Source organism: Micropterus dolomieu, linkage group LG02 (assembly GCF_021292245.1).
Source record: "Micropterus dolomieu isolate WLL.071019.BEF.003 ecotype Adirondacks linkage group LG02, ASM2129224v1, whole genome shotgun sequence".
Lineage (NCBI taxonomy): Eukaryota > Metazoa > Chordata > Actinopteri > Centrarchiformes > Centrarchidae > Micropterus > Micropterus dolomieu.
In genome coordinates, this window is record NC_060151.1 from 7,867,692 (window position 1) to 7,890,602 (window position 22,911).

General features: G+C 40.8%; 3 protein-coding genes across 3 annotated transcripts in view; 1 reads left to right on the top strand and 2 right to left on the bottom strand.

Moving 5' to 3' along the window:
- Positions 1-206: 206 nt before the first annotated feature.
- On the bottom strand, positions 207-8,055 carry pik3r6b (phosphoinositide-3-kinase, regulatory subunit 6b). The gene is made up of 19 exons (XM_046031478.1): positions 7,976-8,055; positions 7,743-7,835; positions 7,369-7,481; positions 7,119-7,187; positions 6,828-6,963; positions 6,638-6,707; positions 6,318-6,501; positions 5,503-5,650; positions 5,314-5,409; positions 4,846-5,209; positions 4,664-4,754; positions 4,456-4,575; positions 4,017-4,127; positions 1,955-2,060; positions 1,691-1,764; positions 1,501-1,591; positions 1,371-1,423; positions 1,121-1,221; positions 207-1,025 (listed from the first exon to the last, which is right to left on the bottom strand). The coding sequence occupies exons 1-19, from the start codon at positions 7,989-7,991 to the stop codon at positions 881-883; spliced, it is 2,181 nt and encodes a 726-aa protein (XP_045887434.1). The 5' UTR covers positions 7,992-8,055; the 3' UTR covers positions 207-880.
- A 260-nt stretch (positions 8,056-8,315) lies between these two features.
- LOC123961518 (phosphoinositide 3-kinase regulatory subunit 5-like) lies at positions 8,316-16,397 on the bottom strand. The gene is made up of 17 exons (XM_046036990.1): positions 16,222-16,397; positions 15,538-15,638; positions 15,365-15,433; positions 15,113-15,251; positions 14,587-14,656; positions 14,283-14,460; positions 14,024-14,189; positions 13,790-13,858; positions 12,829-13,691; positions 12,125-12,250; positions 10,696-10,827; positions 10,485-10,578; positions 10,297-10,373; positions 10,095-10,188; positions 9,900-9,982; positions 9,659-9,777; positions 8,316-9,173 (listed from the first exon to the last, which is right to left on the bottom strand). Exons 1-17 carry the CDS (start codon positions 16,346-16,348, stop codon positions 9,026-9,028), a joined length of 2,655 nt encoding a protein of 884 aa, XP_045892946.1. The 5' UTR covers positions 16,349-16,397; the 3' UTR covers positions 8,316-9,025.
- Positions 16,398-21,472: 5,075 nt separating this feature from the next.
- The window catches only part of ntn1b (netrin 1b), a 43,146-nt gene continuing 41,707 nt past the window's right edge, over positions 21,473-22,911 (top strand). Inside the window, exons 1-2 of the mRNA XM_046039904.1 lie at positions 21,473-21,609; positions 21,777-22,821. Of these exons, the coding sequence (XP_045895860.1) occupies positions 21,807-22,821 (1,015 nt within the window). The 5' untranslated portion in view covers positions 21,473-21,609; positions 21,777-21,806. The remainder of the gene's footprint in view (positions 21,610-21,776; positions 22,822-22,911) is intronic.

Sequence of the window (22,911 nt, forward strand, 5' to 3'; positions counted from 1 at the left end):
GCACATGAGTTAATATACTTAGTAGTAGTAAATACAACATAGTAAAAGTGGTATTTCACACTGGTAGTTAGATGCAAACATCCACATTGCAAACTGCATCAAATTATCATGCAGTGGATTAGTGTCACTGATGCAGCATGTGTTTTGTTCTTGTATTATACATAGTTAACACAATAAAAAGTATCTTAAGGGCTTAACATTACAACCACAAATTCATTTTAGAATTCAATAAAAAATGTTGGAAAACACTTTATTTTCAACCCCCTTCTTTAGCATTATAAGCAGTATATACACATTTAATACATATATTAATTATTATAACACATTAAAATGTATTTGTAAACACACCTGGGGACATTTTAAGTGTTTTAATTATTATAACTGTGTTTTACTATATTGTCATTCATTATCATTTTATACAAACATTCACTTAGGGGTGAACAGGATGAGTTAAAGTTGTTGACAAATACATTATAAACACTAACAGTATCTCACAAAAGTGAGTAAACCCCTCACTTTTTTGTAAATAATTGATTACAACTTTTCATGTGACAACACTAAAGAAATGACACTTTGCTACAATCTAAAGTAATGAGTGTACAGCTTGTACGTATAATAGTGTAAATTCACTGTCCCCTCAAAATAACACATCACACAGCCATTAACGTCTAAACTGCTGGAAACAAAAGTGAGGACACCCCTAAGTGAAAATGTCCAAATTGGGCCCAAATAGCCATTTACAATTATATTATAGTGTGTGTAAATTATTTATTAAATGTTTATATGAGGTGCTTACAAATGCTTAATGAACAATGACACCAAATTTGTGATTGGCATTATTGTTTTATATGCACACATGAACTAGACAGCTCATGTCCCTTCAGAGGGTCACACCACTGAAGGTGTTGATTGGCAGTGACAGGTCTTTGTCCAGATATCTGCTCAACGGCAGCCCTCCCTCGCTGCTGACATCAAACCAGGACTGGATGCTGCATCCTGGGTCCAAGCATGGAGAAATTTCTACCCTGTAAAGGAATGACAGCACACCGTGTCACACTTTAAATTTGCTCGAGGTGAAAGAGAACATGTGAAATTGAAATGTTGCAGTGTCATTAATGACCTTTGGACATCAGTGTATGTCCTGCGAATGTCCTTGTCCAGGCACACTGAGAGTGTTCGCTGCTCTATCGTTCTGAAACTAATGTTTTGTGTTTGGATCTCCTATAATCAAAAAAGAAAAGGTTTAGAAAGCTTAACAAGGTCCAGCTACAGGACTATTACTACTGTATTATTTCAAATAATAATAGCGATTATGATGAAACATGATCAAATTTGCCTATATTCCCAAGTCGAAATAAAAAGCTTCTTACTGTGTTGAATACTGGGTTTAAACTGTTGAACCTGACAGTGAGGTAATTCTCACCTAGAAAAAGTGACAAGGATTACTCCAAATTTTTTCACCTCTGTCAACTAAACATAAATACAAATCAAAAGGCAAACCTGATGTTACTGCTGCTGGCTCAGATGTAATCACCACACCACATGTCATGGGTGCCTCTCCCTTTACAACTTCTCGTTTGCTTAGAGAGATCTGTTGAGGATGTAAAAGTTAGCCCAAATCCTGCAGTTGATGCTAATACTGAATAGAAAGTCTTACAATATTAATTAGGGCGATTAATAACGAGTGTACCTTTGTGTAACTGACTGAGATGACTGCCCCAAAGACTTCCACTGCTGAAGTCCTTCTGCGTGAAGAGGGCTTCCCTGTCAAAGACAACACCTTCACTTTATGTAGCAATAGGCTAATGTTAGCCCAGTCGTAGCAGTACCCATACACTCTCTCTCTCACACGTGCACACACACGCACACCCACACACGCACGCACACACACACGCACACACGCATACACGCACGCACACACACACACACACACACACACAGAAAGAAAACATACTTGAGCTGCTTTCTTTTAGGTGTCTAAAATCAGGGATGTCTGCCTCTAGATGGGACACGAACACCTCTTTCACCACAGCTCTCCCATCACAGCTGGAGCAGGTCATCTAAACACATGCTGCATTTAGTTAAACCAAGAAGTACATATGCAGCATCGATATATATATATATTATTGACACTTTTGTTTTGACACAGTTGGCAGGACTCTACTCTGCAATACACTGCATTTCAATCAGTAACGGAAAAGGTGTCTTTACTCAAAGGGGCTATATGTAGTTTTTTCAATTAAAAGAATTACGTTTTTTATTGCCTGTGTGTGATGGGGTTGTAATCTCACATAAAAATGATCCAATTGCTGTTTTCTTTACCTCTGATGGCCAGTGTTCCTATTCCTATGTGAAGATTCGGGATTGGATTTTCCGGGGAATCCATAGGTTGTGAGTGCATGCTCGAGCCTCTCGTCTGTTAAATCTATACCATACACACAACAACATCTAGTCCACTAAAACCATAAAATGACCGGCTCCCAGCAAAACACAGACTCCAACACAAACTCCACGGATGAACCAACAACAAAGTTTTATGTGCTGGAGCCCTTCAGGCCAAATGAGAATCAGATCAACTTTGGGTGAAAACACAGTCAACATCAGAAAGCCTTGAATCACTGAGAGACCTCCGCTTTGTTTTGGAACCGACAAAACCGACACACAGTTGGTTTAAACCCATTCAATTTAGATTTATTGACAATACTCAGATACTCACAGCTTCTCCATCTCTCAATCGCTGCGCAGCGCAGAACAACAACAAAGTGGAAGATTCACTTCAGTAACCTTACTTACTGCGGTTTAACTGTTATAAAGTGTGGCAACAATCTCATTATAATATTCAGTCTAGCTCACTAACATTTACAGTAGCTGTGCTAACATTGCTGAGCCTCCGGTGAAAGATATACAAAAAGTTATTGAAAAGCAGCTGGCGAGCTAACACCGATGCATCACGTCAGCTAAATGCGGTCAATGTAACATTATCATGTAACAAGCATAGCTTTGTTCAACCTCAAGCTGATAAAAATACTACTGTAACGTTGCAGTGGGAGTTTACATGAGTTTCCAGCATGTGGAGTGTGGAGCTGTGTGTGACCGATTTTGCTCACTCATGAGTTTGAGCACGTGGATGAGCAATGCTGTGCCATTCATCATAAACACTTACATGTTACACTTTTATTTAGTTAATGTTACACTGGCTTGAGAGTATGGGGGGGTTGTTGACTTACAGTAGTTTATAAGCTGTCATTGATTGCATTGCACATTACATGGCTGTGCTCTGTAAGTGAAAAACAGATTACAGTTACAGAATACCTTATAGCTAAGCAGCTTTATCAGCAGCCTGGTTTGAACGCAGCAGGTGATACAACATTCATTATACGTCTCCCACGTAAGTCTCCCACGAGAGACTTGAGACTTGCACCGCTAGTGGCCGCTGAAAACTATATATAGCCCCTTTAAAGCTGCATCAATTTATTTTGTTTGGCCACTAGGAGGCAGCAGAACAATCTTAAAAAGTAGTTTATGTGTTTCTCACCTTATAAAGGTCTTGTAAAGTCTTGTGTTATTGAGCAACATTAGCATTCAGTTGAAGTCGTGCTTCTGTTCTCTTAAAGTACAAAATATACTCTCCTTTTAAACTCTGTTTTTGGTCTCCACCAAATAAAAATATAAGGATGTACAACTGCATTCACCAACTCGTCTGCCATTTGGCACAGGTCAGGTGGTGTATAGAGAATTTATCTGAGTAGAAAACAACTGTCTGATGCGGCTTGAAACAAGGTTGAGTAGTGAACAGGTGTTTAAGGACATTTAATCATTTGTTATTATTAAGAATAATTGTGCCGCTTTAACTAAAAGCGGCACAAATCAAGCACCACAATATAGAAACACTCCATAAAGTCTTTAACAAAATGCACTTCTACTGCTGTGATAATGTGGCGTTTCTGCTGCCCTTAGTCTTCAACATTTGCATGCGTAACACATTTTAATATCTACACATGACAGCTGCACTGTACCTTAACCGAGTAGAGCGGCAGGTTAACTGGCTGTGTCCCACAGCGAAGGTAGTAACACAGGGTGTCCAGTAGGAAGAGGTTTTGCATGGATGGCTGGCTGTGATGAGAGTGCTGTGGTAGACATTACAGAAGGAAGAAGGTACCATATGAACACCCATTCTGCTGCTCTTGTGTTTTAAGCTAAGCTAATGGCGTGGCACTATGGATGGCAATATCTGTCGCTCAGTTGGCCTCAGCTGGTTTGTGTCTATTGTTAATTAGTCAGTGTTAGCAACCTAAAATGCTAAATGAAAATAGTAAACATGGCAAACATCATAACTGCCAAACATCAGCATGTTAGCATTGTCGCTGTGAGCATTTAGTGTGCTATTTAGCATTGCCGAAATGCAGCCTCACAGAGGTCCCAGCATGGGTGTAGATTGTTTAAATCTATGGTTACCGGTTCAGCCAGTTTGGGGATTGCAGCCCCCAGACCGTTGACTGTGCTGTTGTACCATGGATCCACTCTTCCCAAATAGGATGCAAGAGACAGTCTGCCATCATTCTGACATGGGCTATCCTATGAGGAATAAGGTGTTGCAGGGTCATATAGAGTCTTCGAGGTGTATACGAGTCAGTGTAGCTTTGGGTGACTAACTGAAACTCACAGGTGAACGGAGCACGGGCAACACATCAGTGACTGGGATGTAGTAGAGCTGTAGGTTCAGTTTCTTGGTCATAATAAGACGCTTTGACTCTCTGTAGAGAATTACATGAAAAACATTAATGGAAAGCTGAATATCTTAATCTTAAGTGGGCACATACACACAATGGAAATGCAGCTGCTCACCGAATAGAGTGATAAGCATTGGTAAGTATTCCCAGCACACGATCGTCCCCCATTACCACTATCCGTGCTGTGTGACGCCTCTTGTCTTCTTCAACGGCAGGAGACTTTCTGGAAAATTCTTCTGTCCTCTTGCTCACTAGTCTCCGTCTATGTCCTGACTTTGTTGACTTTAAGGCATTTCTCCGACTGACTGCCAATGCAGAATTTCTGACTAGTTGCCTGTCTTTGTCATCAAAGCCACACTCCTTTTGATCTCTCTCAATCCCACTGTCCTCAGACCGAACTGAATCTCTTTTGTCCTTCACGTCTTCATCAACACTGGAGTCAGGGTAGCATCGCCGGGCAAAGTTTACCAGCAGATTACCTTTGAGGAAAGATACAGTTAGTGTACATCTTTACTGCAGCGACTGGACCTCTTATGAACAGATATATAAAATAGTGTTAGTTTTGTTTGTCTGACTGACTCACTTAGATCCTCTTTGTCTTTCCACAAGAGGAAGTTGATCTCTGGAAAGGGCAATGCAGTGCCACGCACAGGTTGACCATCATCTACCCTGGTTATTTCTGAGAAAAAAGCGGAAAGATAACACATTAATCCTGTTTAAATGTCCTTATCTCTGTTCTTACTAATCTGTGCTACAACAGCAGAAAACACACCTTCTTTAGAGGCAGTCAAGATGTCTCTGTATATGTGTTGTAGTTTGTTCAAATAGTTTGCACGACCATCTGTACCATGCTTTATACTCTGCTCCACAAGAAGAACCACTTCCTGGAAATATTTCTCTACCACTTGGTGCCCTAAAGCCTGAAATACAGAAAAGACACATGATCTACTTTTTAAAAAACTACAAGGGGAGATACTGAAGCTAAATATATTATTTATGTATTTATGTGAGAAGTGATGCGTCATTCATTAGCAAGTACAACAGTCTAAAGCCATGCTAGCAGCTCTGTGAGACTGTAGACTTTGAGCTCAATTCTAACACTAGCACGGCAGTGTGCCCCAAAACAAGTTTGCTAACCTGCTAATATTCAGCAGACATAATGTTTACCAGGTTGACTATCTTAGTTAAGCGTGTTAGCATGCTAACATTTGCTGAAAAGTACTCTACAGCTAAAGCTGATGGGAATGTCAAAACTATTTCAATTACTTTATGTAATAATGTAAATATATATATATTAACCAGACAAAAAATCAGAGGTCTCTGTCCAGAAGAGCGCAGTCCTAGGAACAGCTAAGATACCCCCTTCAAGGGGTGAGAGGGGAATTTTTGTATATATATATATATATATATATATATATATATATATATATATATATATATATATATATACGTAAAAACATTTTGTGTTTTGGTCTGGACCAAAGTGTGGGACTGACCAACCGACAAACAGACATTGTTATCCGCATCCCTCTATGGCAATAAATGTCTTTGTCACTTCTTCTGAAACATCTTCACAAATGTGCCTACCTCCAGAGCCTGAGCCAGTCTGGAGCTTTGGCAGGTCGTCCCCAACCCTGTCTGCAGCATATGTAGCACCACATTTTTCTTCACAGTTGAAGCGTTCCTGAGCGTGCTGGACACCTCCAAGTGTGCTCTTACTTTTGCTTCCAGCGGAGCAGAGAACACAGCTGGGTCAGCAAGTACAAACACCCTTGAGGAAATCAACAATCAGGGAAGGAGGGGATTATGGCTGTAATAAAATAGTTTATTCATTGTTTTGCAGGATTCTGTACTCTGCATCATTTTAATACAAGCTGACAGTCATTCAAAGGACAAAGCCTACTTACTCTTCCTGTATGGTAAAATGCTCATTCTTCAAGTTCTGCTCTGCAATGATTCTCCTCTGATATAAGGAACCTGAGGAGGGGGACGGTTAGCCTGTCAAAAGTGTTTATTTTAGAGTATCACACTGTAGCCTACTGTATTGTGTGTAGCTAAGTTCAACTTTCTGAAAATGTGTGCTCTTATGCAAAATACCTGGTGTGGCCATTTCCATCTTGATGCTCCTCAGAGTGCTTAGGGCCACAGCCGAGTAAGGCGACGGTAATATCAGCAGTTTCATCAGACTCTCATTCACCTTCTGGTAAAGGCTGGTAGGAATCATGACATCAGACTGTAAAGATAAATACAAAAATAGCAAAACAATGACAAAGTAAATACTAAATGCGTATTCAATAGAATGTTGATCTTCAGTGATAAGCTTTTTGTCTTTTTATCTATTTTCTATCTATTTACAACTGTGGAGAACTCAACACAGGTGTGTCTTACCTGGATGATCACATAGTATAGTGTGTGCAGCACTGGGATGATGTGCATGTAGGATCGTGTTTCATGAATCTGTTGTGAAACAAAAAGTTACATTAAAATTTGCTTTTTAATTAGCTTGTGCAAATATCCATTCTCAACCCAAAAAAAGCATGCTGCTTTGAAAAACTCTTTCAAGCTCCCAAGCTTTTGGAAATCTACATGAAATTTGAAACTGGACTTTGAAATCTGAAAGTAGAGTTGAAGAGCAAACCGTGTCAGTCGTGTTTAGCTTCTTGTCCAACTCTTCAACCAGCACTCTGATCAATGAAACGCTGCAGGATGGATCACCCTCCAACTTCTTCTGAAGACTCCATCTAAGCATTCCTGAAATGAAATCATGATGATAATATAGAGAGATAACCTTTTTACAATGTGCTAAACTAAATTATACTTTTTTTTGTTTTATTCTCTAGACTCTTAAAGGAGCTGCTTGGCATGTTATGAAATGTAGCCTGATATTTACTGTAAAGACGTGAGAGTGGAATTCATTTTTTCTAAATAAAGATGACATGCTTTTAACAATTAACTATATTATTGTTTTCATTTAAAACATATTTGCCCTGATATTCCTTCAGTTGTAGATACCTTTCTGCGAAGCACTTCTGCTGTTCATCTCTTTGAGAAGAGCATTGACGGTGTTGTACAAGCTGGACTCCACAGCTGAGAGAGCCACATCAGCTAAAAATGAAGATCACACTTGCAATTGTTGTGACAACCTCAGTCAAGTTTGCATACTACCACTCCAAGCTTTAACCAGCAAAACAAGTTTGTGTATTACAGAAATCTCTAACAGCCTAAGAGGAAATGAAAACACTTACCTGTAGGATCACACATTGTTTCTGCTCTTCACAATCAAACAAATGAGACACAACCTTTCTGTAAATAAAACTAAGTTAGACTGTCTGCAGTAATCCAGGGTTTTACATTGTAGTTTCTGCCCCCACAACAATCAGAGAAGAAATGTGTTTCCTCTTGAGCTTTCTCCACTGCTGCTACCTTCCAGTGATGTGACAATGACACATTGCATTTCTTGTCTGAGTGAAACAAGTCTCAGCAATTTATACAAGGAAGTTCAGCAAAGGCGGTCACTGTCTTTATAGTGAGAACAAAGACTAAACAGGGCTCTCTTAAGTATGATTTTATTGCAATTGGATGACAAAGAGTAACAAAATGAAATGTATATTTTGAAAAATATTCTGAACAACATGTTTTCAGCACTGTCACTTCAAAATAAATAGCTTATTTACACATTTCTAAAAGGGGGTTTATTCTATCATGTACCAACAGAAAGTACACAAAAGTAATCAAGTAATCAGTTTTATGCTACTGACAGCAGATATTTAACATAACAGACGAGTATCAAAGCCCTGCTGAGATGGGGAGACCCTGTAAAATTCTCCAACATCAATGAATGCACATCTTTTGCAGATTTCAGCAAAAGTTCACTGGTAAAACTCATTTTCTCCTAAATGTATTCAAGAGCTCACCGACAAGTTTTAATCTTTTTTAAAACCTTCCTAAAGCTTTATCTTTCAGCCAGAAAAACATAATCCTTTGAACAACAACCATGTGACACACCTTGACATCAGCTACAGGACAAACCTGAAATAAATGTGGGTCAATAAATTCCTATCTTATTATTTCTACGCAACCTTAGTGCAATTGGGAGAAGTTTGCCCTCAGGGAATTCTGTCAGATAGCCTTTCTGCTAGAGCATTACTACTTGGTTAAGTTTCAGCACCAAGACTACTTGGTTAGGTTTAGGAAAATAGAAAGGCAGAAAGCCTTTCTGCCAGAAAGGAATGAATGCAAACTTCTCCTGCTTACAACTTTTTAAAGTTATATATCACCTCAGTGGACTCAGTATGTTAGAGATATGAGGCAGAGAAAGAGGTGATGGGAAGGCAGAGCAGAGAGCAGTAGGACGGGTGCAGAGGCCGGACTTGGCCGGGCAACGGCTTGTAGGACCTCCAGTCTGAACTACTTCCTGGTTTACAGCACAGAGACACCTCACACCTGCAGAAACAGAAGATACAGCATCACTGTGTTTGACATTAGGAGAAACGCAGTGGTGGAAAGTTAATTTACTAAAACATAACTTTATGTTACTTTATACTTCTACACCACTACATTACAGAAGGAAGTTTTGTAATTTTTACTCCCTACTTATCTTAACAGCTGTTGTTAATATTTACTTATATAATATTAGAAGTTTACATAAAAACATATGAAAAAGGCATGGAGTCAAATTATGCAGTATTTCACAAGAAAAGCAAAACAAATTTGTTTAGCTGCATTTAGTTTTTTATTCTTTCCTCTCCGAATAATCATCTCACAACCCTTTAGATTTATATACTGTAGTTTTGACCCTATGATTGGGCCTAACCCCGAGTATGGGAACTCCTGGACTAAACCATCCAACTCAAGTACATTTTGCTTATACATCATTACTTTTACTTGAATTTAATGACACGATAGTCAGTCATGACACTCTGCTGTACCTGGTGACACTTTGGATGAACTTCTTCTCATCCTGATCCAGACACACAGCAAATGTTGTCCCGTCTTCACCACTGTTCACCTGCACCTTGTCCACCTTCATCTCTGATATGGAGATGTGCTGCCAGAGGGCATGTGGAAGGAGAAGAAGAGTGAGGAGGGGGAGCGGTGTGCGTTCAATGGGATGGTGTGCATGAGATTATGTTTAGTGTTTTTTATTTAAATGTAAAACTGCCCCTTTACCTGGTTGTAGCCCTTTTTAGACTTGGAGCATTGTCTCTTCAGGACCTCTGTCATTGTCAGCTTCAGACTTTCCATTCTTGAATCTGGACAGACAGGATTTGATTTGTTCAGACATCACACTGCAGACAAAAAAGACATCTATACTGGCACATGATAAAAAAAGACTGGGACTATCACTGTATGACTGTCACACACCTAGCTGCTCAGGGTTTCTGCAGTCTTTGTGAAGATTTATCGATGTGCAAACCATCTCAGTCTGGGTCCACTGACTCCTCCCACTGATAGCTACCTGTAATGTAGCCACAGGAAGAGATGTAAAAATATCTCAGGCTGTGATCTGTAATATGCATGGTATTTTTGTGTAGCAGGAAATCTGTGGTCAAAGCAGGAACAATACCTTGTTGTAGGAAACACTTAGTGTTAAAGGGACAGCTTCCCGTTCTTCATCAATTCCAAACCTTTTGCTGGCAGCACCTAAAAAAAGACAGCACACATAAGAATGTGTGTGTGTGTGTGTTTGTCTGTATGCTGTTGGTGCTGTTGATGCTGTGGCTGTCTGGGTGCGTCTGTCAGAGTGTGACTCACCCATGGCCTTAACGGCTCTGGTTCCAGCAGTGTGCCCGAGCTCCAGAGAGTGAATAAACACTTCCCTTCTTCTGTCTCCTCCAGCCAGGGTCAGCTGTGTGGAGGAAGGAACTCATACTCATTTCACACAGGTATTTATTGAAGTGAGAGATAGTGTGCGTGTGTGTGTGTGTGTGTGAGTGTGAGTGTGTGTGTGTGGTGATCCTCTCACCTCAGCCTGGTAGAGCTGCACCAGAACAGGCTGGTCTGCATGTCTACAGTAATAAAGCACCAAGTCTGCCAGCAGGGGAAGACTCTCCATGCTGCCACTGCTGACTGACACGTGGCCTTCCTTACTGGCCGTCTGGTTCATAGAAAACACACATAGGAATTTCAGACAACATAGATCGTGATGAGGGCGTAATGTGCGTGCACAGCTCTTACCAAATCCACACCTGGTATGAGCTATGTGGTGTACTGAACCAGCATTTAATCTCTGAAAACATCAACCTTGTGTGGGACAAAGGCTTTTTCATAATCACTTTTAAGCGTCTTTAGTGTAATAGAATCACATGGTTGCCTGCCTCTTGTCTACAGTGGTATAATATCAAGGATCTCCTTGTGTTATTAGTGTATTTTTAAAAAAAGTATTGAATTAGTAATTATTGTTTGTAAATAACTCAAAAGAAAAAAAAAAGTTATACTTTGAGGGACTGTTTGACAATTGACCCTTGCAACGCCCCTTAGTTAAGTCCGACAAACTGTTGGACCTGTCGATTTATCACGGCGCTGCCAGTGTCTATAACTACACTCCCTGGAGTAATATTGTCAAATTTTGGAAAATATTACAAAAAGCGACCTCAGAAAGGAGACAGAGAGGTTTGCATTATACATTTGAAGCTTGTATTCAGGCTTTCAAACTGATGTGAAACAAATAAAGACAGAAGCTAAGCCTAAGAGCCTACAGATCACAGAGTAAAAGTGAACCACAATGTCACCGGACTACAGAGACAAATGACAATGATATTAAGGATTAACAATGTTCCTGTAAAGCTGGGTAGGCCTCTATTCACTATTACAACCATTAAAAAGCAATGTAACGTTAGCCTAAATTCAGTAGAAAGTTAAGTTAGCTGGCATCAGCTAACTAACATTACATTAGGAACAATCCACAGCCTACATTTTTCTGGATTTCTTTAAGGTTTTGGAAAGAGAATAAATCGTACTTCTCCTTTCAACCTCTCTGGGTAGTAAATGTAATTATTACAAGTCACCCAGGAACAGTGGTTGACCATATCTTGGAAAAATACAGCAAAAAAAAGGTATAAAATGACTCCTTTTGCATTAGAGTCAATGGAGCGCAGCCATGAAAATGCCTATACTGCTCTGTGATTGGCCAGCTGTATATTCAGGGTGTGGGTTAGCAAGTACAGAAGGCCAAGGGGCAGTGTTATATTTTTGTAGTTGATATTGTCAGAATGAGTGCAGTCCCCAAGAAGACATTTAGGTCTGTGAAGTGAGCAGGTTTCTGTCATTACATTAATGCTGAATTTAGAAAGTCATCCTGTTACCTTTTGTTGTCTCTGACAGTGAACTAGGTGCCAAAAAACATTGTAACATAAGCTACTTTCTTGACTTAATGTTGCCAGTATGAAAGGTACCTGACAGAGGACATCAGAGGACAGGCTGAGCAGACTGAGGACATTCCGCTCGTACCAGGGGTCAATCATGCCCAACATCTGGGCTATATCAGTTGTACTGTCCTCCAGTACACTGCCATTAGACTCCTGTCAGAGTCAAAGAATAACTGTGTTAATGCCTCAATCAAACACATACAGAAATTACATTTCATGTTTCCTTTTAGCAGGTCTATGAAAACAATATTACAGTGGCATGTGCTACTTTCTAAAAAGGCACCATAATGGCTTTATTAAGAGGTAATGAAACATTCATTAAAGCTTAATATATAAGCTAGCAGCCTAACTTTTAGATTGCCAGGTTGTGAAGAATCTCTCTGGTTGTTGTTTATGCTCCTTAGTTCATCATTTCATTCAGATCATTTGACCTCTGACCTTCTGGAGAAGTGCTGCAGTGCATTTAGACCAAAACCCATTCATTGACAACTTATTAAATACTTATCATCATATTATCTTGTTAATTTATTACAAATGGCATAACCTTTGTTGTTTTGTGAGAATAATTATTTTTAATAACCTAATATCTATATTGATGGCTTACCCTGTATTTGCAACTTTATTAACGACTTATCAGCCAGACGTATTTTTCTCTTCTGGCAACCCATAAAAGGTGCTTTATTATAAAGTGTTACAGTACTGAATCAGCTGACACGTGACAGTGTTCTCACCACAGACGCAGCACCTTTACTTGAACTTCCTATCTGCCCTTCGGTCAGTGTGTATCCACCTCCTGGGCTTCCTAGAGTTCTCCTTTTGGTGGGAACAAAGTAAAACTGCAGTTTGCACATCTTGGTGAGTCGGGGGAATTTACTCTCTTTCTGCTGCAGGTCGCTGTACGCCCTGGCCAGCCTGCCAGCCTCTTTGTCACCTCCAAACACCACCACTTTGACCAGGGTAGGCACCTCCGCCACATCGCCGTCGTCACAGCTCAAGATTGGCCTCCTGCGGACGCACACATGCTTCTGGGGGGAAAGAGGATCCAGTGCAGATGGGGACGCATGCAGAGGGTGAACTTGTCTGGACAGGGACCTGGAGTGTTTGAGCTGGGACCCAGTTCTTTGAAAGTCTTTGGTATAATCCCCATGGTAGCCCATGCTCTGGGCACGGCGGCACATGCTCGGGCTGCGGGAAGCCTTGAAAAGCATAGAGAAGCGCTCTACGCCTAAGATGGATCTGGACTTCTTTTTGGGTTTCTTTCTAAGCTTAGGTTGGCTTTCTTGTCCTTCCTCCGTGTCCTCGTGTGCTGTGTCCTCACTGAAGTCACTTTCCACACCTGACGAGCCAGACAGCGTGGAGGCCACAGACCAGCTGGAGGAGAGAGAGTAGCTGGAAAACGCGGAGTCCCTCGAGGAAGCGGATGCGGTGGAGATGCGGTGGTGTTGAGACTCATGGTCCGCTTTGTTCCCCTCCACTTCGTCTTCTTCATCAACACTGGTGTCATTATTTTCATGCTCATCCATTTCTGTTTTTAGGAAACAGTCTGCAGGTGAGTCCAGGTTGGAGTCGCTTGCGAGAATGTGATTCAGAAAATCTGCATGAATGTAAAGAAGAAGACATCTGAGAACAGGTAAAGGTAGAACTCTACTAAATAAAGCAGACATTTGGAGAGTTGTTCAAACTGAACAATACCAAAGTTGTCGTTTTCCCAGGAGCATGTGTGACATTTGGGGAAGGGCAGCATGAAAGTCTCAACAGCCCCTAATGAGAGGAGGTAATGAACAGATTGAGGAAGTACTACTATCGAGAACAATCTTGAAAAGCAGGTTAAACAATTAAACACCAACAGGAAACAACTGCTTTTCCTCATTACAAAAATCTAATCTATCTCTGTCTTCTCTGTAACGCTTCTTTTTTTACCGGTACCTGGGCAGCCATCAGCAAGAGTAGGAACAACCAGGCTTTCTCTGAGCCTCTCCATGCTGTGTAGCAGACCTTGTCTGGCTGTGATGAGATCTGCCGCAGAGGCTGCTTTCTCCATGCTGTCAGTCATTGCCTTTAGGAGGTGCTCCAGCTCCTCGGGCCCCTTTGTCTGGAGGAACATTAGGAAGTTTGTTTTTCCGGAAGAAACTAGGAGAGAAAATACAAGAGGAATTGTGCATCTAAAAACACAGTGGTCAGTCACCTGCAGGGCAGCATGGAGTGCCTGCAGGTCGTGTCTGGTGCCCAGAGAAGCCTGAAATCCGTGCAGGATGAGGACGGTGGTGGCGTCTCTGTTGGCGTGCTGGGCGCGACTCAGCTGCTTGGACACAGACTGGACCTCTGGAGGGACGTCCTCATCTGCGCTCACTAACAACACCATTCTAACAAAATAAAGACAAACGTATAAAAGTAGAGCAGTTTTTGAGGTGCCATGACAACGTTTCAGATGTATGGAAACAGCTCGCTTTAATACCATTTTTCTAGGATTAGAGTTTGAATGAACTCACATGGTTTTGGAGCAGTGAATCTCAGGAGAAATACCTTGCTCTGTCCTCACCAGTCTCTGAAAAGAAATACCTAAAACAAAACCAGGCAGACATTTAAGTATCTCTGAGCAGGTAAACACTACCCCCAAATGGTCACACTGATACATGAAGAAAGTCTCAACCTTTTATTTAAACGTACCCCACAGTCCTGTGACTGGATGTTATTTAACACTATTAAATATATAAAATTATATTGTTACAATTGTTTTTCACATACAATTGAACCATCTCTCTGTCAATGTTTAGGTTGGTTTGGTTTGCATTCGTAGTAGAGGTGGGAGTAGCCATTTGTTTTCAACTTGATCTATTTTAACCATTCATTAAATTTACCTAACTGTTTAGACTTAAGTAAGTGGATATGTATTTTTAATCAAATCAACATTTGTTTGCTTCTTTTTTAAAATTAGTTGAGCTACTCTAAAATCTGAAGAGAAGTAACCCTATTTTAGGCATATTTCATTGCAGTGCATAAGAGGTTCAGTGCTACCTGGTGCTCTGAGCTCCTGCTGGATGACTTCCAGCAGGCGTTTACTGGCAGAGCAGCAAGGCTCAGGCCAGGCCAGGAAACTATGGAACAACAGGTAGGCCTCCTGCAGCAGGCCAGAGTCTGGGGCCAGATGAGGAGCCTGCAAGAGGCAGAGAAGAAATATTTTAATGCGCAATAAATACCCAAAACTTCTCCCTAAAAATTAAACTGGAAGTCTTGCTCCTCTTCTGATCATAAATGACACCCACTCACTTTTATGAGGGTTGAGGAGAACAGGAGAGTGAGGGGCACCACCAGTTCATACTGACACTTCTGTAGCACCTGTAAAAAAAACAAAAGAAAAAAGCCCAATCCTGAAATGAAACACGCTGTCATTCATAATATTACACTGAACAGTTTGGAAATAAGGCTTTTCAGCTCTTGACCTCATTTGTTTTCCTCAGTACTTTCTGTAGAAGGATGAGGAAGTTGTGGGGATCTCTCTTCACAAGTTCCTCCAAACACCAGCGGTTTATGCACAGCCCAGCTGGTCAAACAGACAGAAACGCAAAACCTGAACAAAACACTTATTTCTCCTTTTAGGTTTCATTCTGCTAACAGGCATTAAACGTACTATTTCCAAGATACACATGTCAACAACTAACATTCAAGCCAAAGGGCAGCAAACAGATATCGCCACTTTCAAAAGGTCTGAATGAGGTTATTTCAGTATTTCAAAACTGAAATTGCATCAACGAGCATGCTACTCCCCCATGCTGTCTGTTACTCATCACTGCCCTGTGTGTCACCGCTTTCAATTCCCATTTGTCTCTATGAGACGGACAAGATGTTCCCAGTAGGTTAGCTGGGTGTGTTTCGATGATTTAACAGGTTCAAAATCTAGTTAACGTCTTTGTCATTCAATTAATATTTCAGTGAAGTTCAACAGCAGCATGTAAGGAATTACAATACAATACAACATATATTTTAACCTATCATCTGTACTTTTTCTCATGAATCCAGGTTCACTCCAGAAATACAGGACCCAAGTTATATTATTGGAGTTCATGTTTTCAGCGTTGTTTTTGTATTGTGTTAGCGTTAAAGACAGGCATGGAAATGGCTCTTACCGTTCCAGAGTTGTTTGTCAGGCGTATCAAGACCGAGGTCACAAAGGCAACGCTCTAGGACATGCTGGATACGATCCTCTGTGCACGAGCTCTGCTCCATCTTTTGCATGCTCTTCTGCAGAGGCATCACAATGTCCACAGAGTAAAACAGCAGACAAACCAACAGGAAGTCCAAAAATATCAACAAGAATCACACCCTATTATTGTGTTCCGGTAAACCAATATATTATGTCTCTTCAGTAGTCAAACTTCCTGTTATTGCACTTTATAATCATTATTGTTCTCTTCCAGAAACAAAAAAAACATAGTCTAGATTAAAAGGTTCACTCGCACAGACAAATATGCAAGCACAAGTGTCCACAGCAAAGACACCAGGGCAGAAAATACAGCCTGCCACTTCCTATTTAAACCAGTGAGTCTGAGTGGGCCGGGGATGAGGAGATGAGCTGGTCGAAAACAGCAGCCACAACTTCTACATTTTCATTGTTAAAATCAGCTGCTTACACCAGATTACATATGACTCAAAAGTGGGATGGAAATGAATCTTACAGAAGGACTACTTCCTATTCCATCCTTATGAGTCATATTACCATGCAAGGATGAGTAAGAAAGTGTTTTATACTACAGATAAAATAATCATTCAACTACAATATGCTGAAGCAACAAAACCCCACAGAGTACAACAGTTAGGAACAAAAACCTGTGGTTAGGGTGCGCATGCATTTGACCACCACACAGTGAAAATTTTGCAAACACATAAAACGTTTCACTGGGGGTAATTAAGTAAGTAGGCAGATTTTTTCAAGGCAGGGCTTGTTTCAGTGACTATTGTGATTCATTTTAAACAAAGAAATCAAATTAGACAGTCAACAGACATCCCTCATGATGAGAAGAAACATTTTCCTTGGAAGTATATTTGGTCTCCAGGATGTGGGTGTGTATACGGAAGCTGTAATTGTGCCCAGCTGTGGCAGATGTGTCACTGTGCCCAGTGTTGAATAATATGCTGTGACACCACTGGAAAACTGGGGTCACCTGAGCCCATCAAAATAGGAAAAGGCCTACCAGGAAGCATGCAATGTAAATAAAAATAAATCCTTTGACTGCTTTTTTAAGAGGGGTCAGGGGGAGAAATTGCAATATACAATTACTGTACAGAAATGGAGCAGTGGCTGTGACATTTCCCCGCAGCCCCTTCATCAACACCACGAGCCATGTACCAAATGTACAGTATGGATTTTAAACTGGACGTTTTTTGACACTGTTAACTGTATAAAGTGGATACTGTCACATTATGTGTTTCAAACATTTGAACTGTCAGTGTTTAGGTTGGTTTGGTCGAGTTTGCATTTGTTACTATCTAGCTGGCAGAAGCTAGTTGTTTCAACCATGTCTCCATTAACATTTATTTGAATTGTCTATTTCGACCATTAATCTGTACATCTGAGCTATAGTTAACTATTTCAACTGTTCAATTCCAAGTACTTGTAAATATTTCAACTATATCCATTTCTTTTCGCTTATTCACTATTTATCCATTAGCTTTCAACTGTTAGCTACTCCATTACTTTTAGTTAACTATTTATTGGTTAGCTATGACTCTGAATCATTACTGTTAGCTAGTTCACCATTGATTAAATACTTTTAGCTAACTAAATCAACTGTTTAGCTAGCTAGCTATAGCAATTTCAACCATTTCATTATTTACTTTAGACTTCTCTGGTCACTTGCTAACTCATTTCCACTTGCTCTCTATCGGAACAGGTGGGTGTTTGACACAGGATGTGGATATTTTTAATGAAACCATTAGTGTTGTGGTACTTGAGAGTCTTGGTCTCGAGACCGGTCTTAAGACCACTTTTTGATGGTCTTGGTCTCGTCTCGGACTTGACTGCAATGGTAGGCGTGGAAAAGGAGTGTTGAATAAAATGTTTGTATGTGGGTGTTTTAATGGGAATGTGGATCTTTCAAATCAATTTGAGAAGTACCTATGATCTCGTTCCACATTTTATTGTGTGTCATGTAATGTGGGGAACTGGTCTTGGTCTCAACTCGATGATATCCAGCCAAGATAGCTGAACAGAAAAATTAGTTAAAATTCCTGAACTGCAAAGCCCAGAAAGACTACATGCACATATTAAACCATGCAGACAAGCAAATCTGATGTGCAGTAGGGCAACACAGGCAGCTCTGTGCTCTGCTGTTGCCGGCATATCTAGCTTCTGCAAGCAAACCTATCAATTGTCCACTGAGGAAGCAGGTGCTAACCCATTGTATGCTGTCAGGCTATATTGTCCAGCCCCGCCATGCAAACGTGACTGCAACTGCCACAATGCAAAAATTATGATCTCTGCTGGGGCTTTGAAAACATTCAGATTATCTAAATGCATTCATTGCTTTAATTGCACATGTTAAAGTGGAGGGAGGATGGAAAGAGAGGGGGATAAGAGGTGACACTGCTACGTGTACTGCTGTCCCCTAGACTACAAAGACACAACGCAAAAATATTCTAATGAGACTCTTTTTAGCAGCTCAATAATCTAATAAATACTACTAAAACTTTTGATGCTGTGTATTTCTGAATGCACTGAGCTTTCTGCAACTTTTAAAAGAAGGGGAACAGGAAATCTGCAGAGCTTGAATAACATTTAACAGTTAGATCTGATGGAAGTTGTGCAACAGCAGTTTGTTCCTACTAGAGAGAGAATATATGAAATGGCCTCTGGCCAACCTGAGACAGGCATTGGACATACGATAAACATACACACAACTAATATGTTGAAACATAAAAAGAGATTAAAAGTGAAGTGAGAGGCAAAGCTCTTACCTTTATGTGCAGTTATCAGTGTCCTAGATCATCCCAGATAAACCACAGCTGAGACAAACCAGTGGAGGGAAACAATGCAGAGACCACATCCTTCTGTGTTGGGGCTTTTTAAAAACAGACCCTTAACTCAGTCAGAAGAGCATGCGCTGCAAAACAGGAACTGAATGAGTCTTAATGCTGAAGTGGTTTACATAAGACAATCTGTTAACTGCTGTAGGAGGAGTCTTTCACATGACTCATTTAACAAGAGCTGTTTAGAACATTATTCCTTATCTCGATTTAATGGTACAGACTGTTAGATTCTATTTATCAAATGTTTGTATTGCCATGGATATGTTGCACAACATAGGGTATTAAAAAACAAGGTTTCCCAGTCCTTTGCAGCCAGAAAATCAATAAAAGCCAAAGTTGAACTGTTGTTTTACTCATTATTTTAAACTTAAATGATGAGTGTAATTGAATTTTAAGTTTTATTACACATTTATCATCACTCATACTGCACTGCTCACAGTACTGTAACGTGCATGTTATTCATATTTTTGCACATACTGAACCCCTACTCTGTACATATAACCAACACTGTGTACGTGGTTATATTCTGCATACATACCAAATGCATAGATATTTTTCATACTCTGCATCTGTCTATCTATCTATCACTGGCACACAAAACAGCAGGTATACTGTAGGAAAATAAACTGCTAATTTGCACACAACAGTTTATTCTTGGCAACAGTTTGTGTACAAAAATAATCTAATCTCAAAGGTCCGCTTACTAGTTTATCTGAAATGCATATCACAGTCTTCTCTGGGTAAGTCCGTTTGCTGATGAAAGGCCTAAATGCTGTTGAAAATCCCCAAAACTATTCCTCAATCGCTTTGGCTCACTCGTTGAATGACTATTAAACTTTGTCAAAATATAATACTATTTATATGAACATTGGATCAGTTGTTCACATGACTATAGTAATTTATAGTTGCTTCCGCACAAAATGCACTGAGTAAGTCTCACCAATCAAAATAGTTGGCATTTAATTGCTAGTGAATCATATTTCTCTCAAATGCAATTATACACACGTTCATTGTGTAAGTTTCCTACATGCTAAATAGAGCAACCAGGAATCACAATAACCTGTCACTCATAAATTCTATACATAATAGTTATATGATACTGTTGTAAAAGTTGTCAGATGGATAGACTTAGGAAGTGGGGAACACTTCAGTTTCCTCACAATTTCGAGCAACCAAACGGAACTGCTGTCCAATTTACTGTAAAGTATGGTGTGTGCCATGACTGACATCAATACTGTTCAGCTGCCTCAAAGTTAGCAGTTGGACAATATTATATAGCGGGTAACTGTCTTGGTCTAAGCAATGATAAAGGAACCTTTTGTTTTGATGACAAATATTTATTCCTTGATGATTTTATTTACATTTGAAACATGAGTTAATTCTTTTGATTGAGTAATCACCTTTTGCAGGTCACATGGAGTTGTGTTCTGAATGCACCACCTGGTGGGAGGATTGTACTTAGAGTTTTGACAATTGTTGACAAGTTTGTTTCAGTAAATGTGCTAAAACGATTAAGAAAAACTGCAAGTGGACTTTTGAACATATTTTGTCACACAAAATGCTAATTGATGTTTTCAGATTGAATTATTTAGATAATTTGAAGAAGCTCTGCTGCTTGCTGAACTGTTTGTGATGTATATGCAGTTCAGATAAAAGGTGTAGGATGTGTTTCATAAAAGGTGTAGGATGTGTTTCACCAATCAATGACTACTTAGTTATAGGCCTAGTTAGTTACCAAAAATACTGATAACAGTGGAGAAACATGTGGCAGACATGAACATAACTTCCTACATATAAGACACATGACACCTCCTGTCAAGGACGGCAATTACGACCAGACACAAAATGTTTGTTTTTTTAAATACCTCTTCTGCCTTTTAAATGAAAGTTCACATGAAGGTTTGAGACCAGTTTTATGTTATAAAAAAATGACCAAACTTCTACTTCTCCCGGGAGACACAAACTGTGAAATGAAAAAGTAAAAGTCGCCTTTAAACGCCTTTTTTAATTACTTAAGTTGATTTAACTATGCTTAACATTGTATTTGCACTGTCTTTGTTCAGATGGATAGTTGGACTGAAGAGGCGTATTTTCTAACGTGTAGTGTCAATAATCTACCGGAAGATGTCGCCGCTCCCTCTCCCTCCGCAGAGACACTCAAGAGGCTCCGACTCCTCTCTGAATGAGTGGACCCCCTTTTTTCTATTATAACAGAGAGGGAATGGGACAGACAGAGATAGAGGTGGGCAGAGGTGTTGCTGAGTGGACAGACAGAAGCAGAGGGAGACTAGGAGCCAGCTGGGCTTTTGCCATTATCTTATTTTTATTTAGGGATTTCAAAGACTGGAGGACAGGGCTGAAGTACTATAGCAGTAGTTTTTCGTGCGTAAACGGGATAGGTTGTTCTCAAATTCTTAAGAGTTCCGCTATACTTTCAGACTGAGTTGTTTATTTGGAGGTAGTGTCCTGGGTGGAGTTTTCTTTGCCTCGTAAGAATATTTAATACACATTTAGTATGTTACATGCTTCGCTCCATGCTGTCCACATTTCTATCTGAGCATCATTTAATGTAATTGTTTTATGTCTTGATTTTGTCTCAATCACACTTCACTGCTGTGTTATTAATTCTGATGATTCTGCCTCCCTTACGTTTCAGCGCAAGAGTCCCTGCGGTGCACGGATTACAATGCAAAGGGTTTTGGAGGTTTGGGTCACCTTGGTGACACTTTCTGCCCTGGCCAAGGGGGTCTTTGGAGGATACGGGCTGAGCATGTTTGCTGCACAGTCTTCCCCTCCGGACCCGTGCTATGATGAGAACGGGAACCCTCGGAGATGCATCCCCGACTTCGTCAACTCCGCTTTTGGCAAGGACGTGCGCGTGTCCAGCACCTGTGGGAACCCCGCAGCCAGGTACTGTGTGGTGGCCGAGAAAGGAGAGGAGAGGACGAGGGACTGTCACACGTGCGACGCCGGGGACCCCAAGAAGTCCCATCCACCTACCTATTTAACAGACCTCAACAACCCTCACAACCTCACCTGCTGGCAGTCTGAAAACTACGTGCAGTATCCGCAGAACGTCACCCTCACTCTGTCGCTTGGAAAAAAGTTTGAGGTCACCTACGTGAGCCTGCAGTTCTGCTCACCTAGACCTGAGTCGATGGCGATCTACAAGTCCATGGACTATGGCAAGTCATGGGTGCCGTTTCAGTATTATTCTACCCAGTGCAAGAAAATGTACAACAGGCAGAACAAGGCAGCAATTACCAAGCAGAACGAGCAAGAAGCCATCTGCACGGACTCCCACACAGACATGCACCCTTTGACAGGTGGACTCATCGCCTTCAGCACCCTGGACGGCAGACCGTCGGCGCACGACTTCGACAACTCCCCGGTGCTGCAGGACTGGGTGACGGCCACCGACATCAAGGTGATCTTTAGCCGGCTTCACACTTTCGGGGACGAGAACGAGGACGACTCGGAGTTGGCCCGCGACTCCTACTTTTACGCCGTGTCGGACCTGCAGGTCGGAGGACGGTGCAAGTGCAACGGGCACGCTTCAAAATGCGTCAAGGACAGAGAAGGGAATCTGGTTTGCGAGTGCAAACACAACACGGCGGGACCTGAGTGCGACAGGTGCAAACCTTTCCACTATGACCGACCGTGGCAGCGCGCCACGGCCAGAGAAGCCAACGAGTGTGTCGGTAAGTCTCTCTCTCTTTGTCCTTACTGTGGAATTATATTAGCCGAAGTTTGTTTTTTTTTGTTTTATTATATTATTCGATTCATGTAAA

Bases quoted from the DNA above. Each gene is read 5' to 3' on its own strand.
- LOC123961518 (XM_046036990.1), bottom strand. From the start codon at position 16,348: ATGCCTCTGCAGAAGAGCATGCAAAAGATGGAGCAGAGCTCGTGCACA. The intron at 14,190-14,282 runs GTGACTGACCAC...ATGTTCCTCCAG, and splicing joins CACTCCATGCTGCCCTGCAG to ACAAAGGGGCCCGAGGAGCT. The intron at 9,174-9,658 runs GTACAGCAGAGT...CTGTTTCTGCAG, and splicing joins TTCATCCAAAGTGTCACCAG to GTGTGAGGTGTCTCTGTGCT.
- pik3r6b (XM_046031478.1), bottom strand. The intron at 1,424-1,500 runs GTTTGCCTTTTG...CACTTTTTCTAG, and splicing joins GCCAGCAGCAGTAACATCAG to GTGAGAATTACCTCACTGTC. The intron at 1,026-1,120 runs GTCATTAATGAC...ATTCCTTTACAG, and splicing joins ACATACACTGATGTCCAAAG to GGTAGAAATTTCTCCATGCT.